Below are 4,346 nucleotides of genomic sequence, written 5' to 3' on the forward strand. Positions count from 1 at the left end.
CTGCTAGAGTTATTTCAAGCTGGCAGCTTGGGAAACGTGTCCTTTCTCAGGGTCGTGTCCTTTCTGCTGCAGCTGGTGGCAGTTGAAGGATGGAACTGAACATGCATGTCAATCTCAGTGAGCAGGACAGAGAATTTAGAAAATGGGCAAACAGCAGGTGGAGCTATACAGATAGATTTCAGAGAGTAACTCAGTAGCTATTCAAAATTTTTAATTACATGCAATTACAAAAGTATATAGATCCAGGTGCTGGTTTGAAAAATGTAGAATATTTTTCTTGGGACAACCCCTTTAATATTTGCATTCAGGAATGATCTCCAATTACCATTACTTTTACAATGTAATGGTTGGAAAACACATACTGTACATTTTACATCTTGTTGAAGTTTTGAAATAATTTGGGATTTTTTTCAACTCAAATAATTTCTCCATAATGAGTAGCATAACAAGGTGCAAACAGTGTACATTTTTACACTTTATTTGATTTTTTTGCCATAAACATTTAAAGAAAGCCAGTTGCTTTAGACATTTTTTTTATGCTATTCATATTTTATTTACATTTTTCATACACAAACTGAACTAGAACATCTTTACACAATGACCATTATCACCTTTAAATATTCCTTTATTGTTCAGATTTGATATTAGTTCATTTCTTGTTTTTGTGCACCATTCTTAGCAAAGTTACTTTCAAAGTTTCTTTTTTCCATTTCAGAAGTTTTATGTATTTATTATATTTTCATAATTTGGTATAATCGTTCAATATGTCTTTATGGATATTGTACAGTGGTAATTTTTTTCAAAGTGCGTCATATTCCTGCACCCCAGTTCTATGTTCCTCCTGTTTGGGTCAGATATTTAGATGTATATGCTGTAAGAAATCTTGCTACCTGCAACCACAAGACTCAACAACCATGTCCTCATATTGCTTGTAGACCACATTGTTGGCCGAGTCTATGTATAGTATGCTAATTGGACTCAGTCTTGTTGGAACACAACATGTAGGAGGTGTAGTTTCTGGGTCCATTGAGTTCATCAAAGTTTGGATTACTGCATGGTTTGTTGGTTCTAAGTGAGATCTCAAAGGAAATTCACAAAGACCTTCACAATGATATGCCTCATATTCCAAAGGTGCAATAATCCAATCATCCCACCCCATGTCCTTGAAATTCACATGAAGAGGCTTTTTGCTACATCTTGCTTTTGAATTCTTATTTGGCCTCTTTCTCGCTGGAAATGGTGCCCTTCTCTTCCTCCGTTGGTTGAATAAATACTCATAGACAGTTTTATCGTCTTGGCCAGACCTGGCTTTAATTTCATTAAAAAACAAATCTCTCTTCTTTGTCCTACCAAAGACGAGAAAAATAGCCTTCTCATTAGTCTGCCGACCGGTCCTGTTAAACCCCACAGTTTTTAAATCAACAGGTTTCCCCTTGTCCAACACCTCTAGCTCAAAACACAACTGAGCAGAGTTTTTAAAGTTTTTGAAAAGTTTCCAGATATCAAAAACCTCCCACTTTGGTGTGTCGCTATTGCTGAGAGCACGAGAATCCAAGAGAGTAGCCGGCTTCTTGTTTGCTGGACAAATATATAATTTTATTTGCAAAAATTTTCCAGACAGTTGAAGTTTAGGATCTAAAGGTCTTTTTCTTAAAATACGTAGTTCTGCACCCAGCAAACCATCTTTCTCCAGAGCACTGATATCAAATACGTATTTTTGTCTTCTGGTCACTGTCATTCGTTCATCTTTAAAAAGGAAAAAAATATGTTAATTTTTGACACAGTTGAAATGGTAATTTGACAAAAGGTCTTGAAAAAGTCAAGGGTAACATTGAAATATATTTTTGTAAAAAAAACTTGTTCAGTACATTTGGATTATATATTTTTTTACTTTAGCCACTGTTGTTACAGTTGCTCCACTGAAAGGGCAAGGATAACCAAGGACACATACACTGCATTCACACATCAGTTTTTAGATTTTAGACATTTTTATACTTGTAAAATGGTTTTATGCGTTTTTGTTTTTTTACAATTTGTACTTAATAGCTGTGGGATTATATTAAGCATTAATGGTTTCTATTGTTTACTGCCCAATGACTACTCTTGGTTCTCTTACATGTTTTAAATGTTAAAATTGCTGACTTTTGGCATTTCTACAGACTGAGACTGTGATATTAAATACAGTCATTAGTAAATGGTCCATTTGCCTTTATGGTCATAATGTGCTGTTATTGGAATATCAATTTCCTCTAGACATGGGGCACAAATCTTGTGGAATCTGTTTGCTTGTTTTCACTGCTATGATTAAGGGCATATATAATGGGCAAATTCACATGATTTACTGCACTGCAGGATCCAAAGTGCTGGACGCTTTATTAGCTACAGGTGTTTATAATATGCAATCTATAATACTTTGCTGAAAATGCCTCCATTGAGTTTTAACATGTCCTACTCACTAGGGAAGTGCCTAAAATCAATTTTTAATTAAAAGCATGATGGATTGTATTATCCTACAGAGACTATGGAATAAAAATCTTTCATTATTAAAGTCTTTTATAGCAAACCTTCACAAAAATTGTGAAAAAGTCAAAATGTGGGAAAAGTGTTGTCTTTAAGGATTTCGAACAATGTTTTGTCTGTTTCAGAAGTTATTTTCTTTGCTACCCGTCTGTTACATTAGAGGAGCAGACAATTTGTTTATTTTCTCTTGGACGTGGAGTGGGTTTCTGTCAAGCTATACAATCACACATAGTTCCTGTGCAGAATAACCCTGAAGCTCCTAATTATATTATAATAAATCAACATTTAGATGATTACACCATGTTAAAAATTCTACATCTCCGACTGCTCATGGAGATGATACATTTTCACATACTTGAAAAAATGCTAGATACTTGTGGGAATAGTATCAATATTTCAGTAAGTTTCTTCAATATACTGTAGAAAAAAATGTGATTTACATGACTTGTCTCAAAGCTCCATCTTTCAAAAAATCCATTATGTAATAAAATCAATATCTAATTAAGTGAAGTCTAATTATCGGATTAAAATATTGAAATGGAAGAATAATTTGTATACACATAAATAGAAAAACCCAAACCCCAGAAATATACTTGAAACAAAGTATATTAGATGACAGAAGAGCCATTTACTCGTTACATTTTCTAACAGGTGCACAGAAAAGTCAGATCTTGGTCTCACAGCAAGTACTAACCTTATTTGCGTTCAGCAAACATCAAATACAAATTTCAAATTTAACTTATTTTAGTATAGTTATACTCAAGATAAGAACCTCACTTATGTATCTACCATGATAAATGCATTTTGCCTAGAACTGAGGCATCAAAAACAGGTGTCATGCAAGATTCACTGTTCTAGAAGAGGATGGTGCAGGTTCTTACTGATCTTATTCTTTTACAGTTTCTACTGGTACATATGATCAAAACATCTTTTTGGAACTGGCAGATTCTTACCTTGAGCTTTGTCTATAAAACTGGTGATAGTGTTCGCTAAACCTGCTTCGAGTTTCAGGCTCCCATTCATGCCTCTTCTTTCAGCATCAGAAAGAGTTCTATATAGTGAGAGCATGTACTCATGGGGAGTGATGAGAGGATGCTTAAAAGTGTCCTTTTGTTCCTTCTCAGGAATGGGGTTTGAAGGCTTTTTTGGTTTGAATCCAGCAGAATCTGCATGGACATTGACAATTTTGGTCGAGGCCTTTCCACCAAGGAGTAATGTCCTTGCGTTCACAATTTTCGCTGCAGGTTGCTTATTTTCAGTATTTCCATTCTTGTTTTCTGGAGAAGGTCTTTTTGAAGCTTCTTTCTTTGGTTCAACATTTTTCGCTTGAAGAACCCTTGCTTGAACAGGACTCTTATTTCTAGCCTGTGCAAGCCCAGTTCCATGACCAGCATTTCCAGCTTTAGTTGTGTTGAGCTTCAGTAGAGGGATCTTTTCTTTTACTGCTGCTACAGGAATCTCTACTTTAGCTCCTGGATGGGTTTGTCCTTGTTCAGAAAGGCCCAGCACCAAAGGGACTAAATCGAAATAGTCCCAAGTCAGATACCAAAGCAGTAAAGGGATAAATCTCAGTATTTTCATGTTCTGATTTTCCTTTGAACATCACAAAGAAGAAAAAAAGCAAAGAGTCCACCAAACTGGCATACAAAAACATGAACCAAATGAAACCCCAGAGTTAGCAAGAATAGCTTTCTTCTTAGTTTCCTCTTAAAATCTGTTTGCTTTAAGTTATTATCCAGTCCCATAGTGGAAACTAACATGAATTCTGCTCTAATCTTTTTTTCTCCAGTGAGCAGCTGTGAAGAACTTGCTCCTGAAAGGTAAAG

At 35.3% G+C, this 4,346-nt stretch overlaps 1 protein-coding gene across 1 annotated transcript; it reads right to left on the reverse strand.

The window, feature by feature from the left end:
* Positions 1-886: 886 nt before the first annotated feature.
* On the reverse strand, positions 887-4,101 carry GDF5 (growth differentiation factor 5). The gene is made up of 2 exons (XM_044274818.1): positions 3,474-4,101; positions 887-1,746 (listed from the first exon to the last, which is right to left on the reverse strand). Exons 1-2 carry the CDS (start codon positions 4,099-4,101, stop codon positions 887-889), a joined length of 1,488 nt encoding a protein of 495 aa, XP_044130753.1.
* Between the last annotated feature and the right edge of the window lie 245 nt (positions 4,102-4,346).

The sequence above is a fragment of the Bufo gargarizans genome, unplaced genomic scaffold (assembly GCF_014858855.1).
Source record: "Bufo gargarizans isolate SCDJY-AF-19 unplaced genomic scaffold, ASM1485885v1 original_scaffold_2078_pilon, whole genome shotgun sequence".
In the NCBI taxonomy this organism is placed as follows: domain Eukaryota; kingdom Metazoa; phylum Chordata; class Amphibia; order Anura; family Bufonidae; genus Bufo; species Bufo gargarizans.

Excerpts from the sequence above, each read along its gene's own strand:
- GDF5 (XM_044274818.1), bottom strand. The coding sequence starts at position 4,101 with ATGAAAATACTGAGATTTATCCCTTTACTGCTTTGGTATCTGACTTGG. Across the intron at positions 1,747-3,473 it reads TTTTATAGACAAAGCTCAAG|ATGAACGAATGACAGTGACC; the intron begins GTAAGAATCTGC and ends TCCTTTTTAAAG.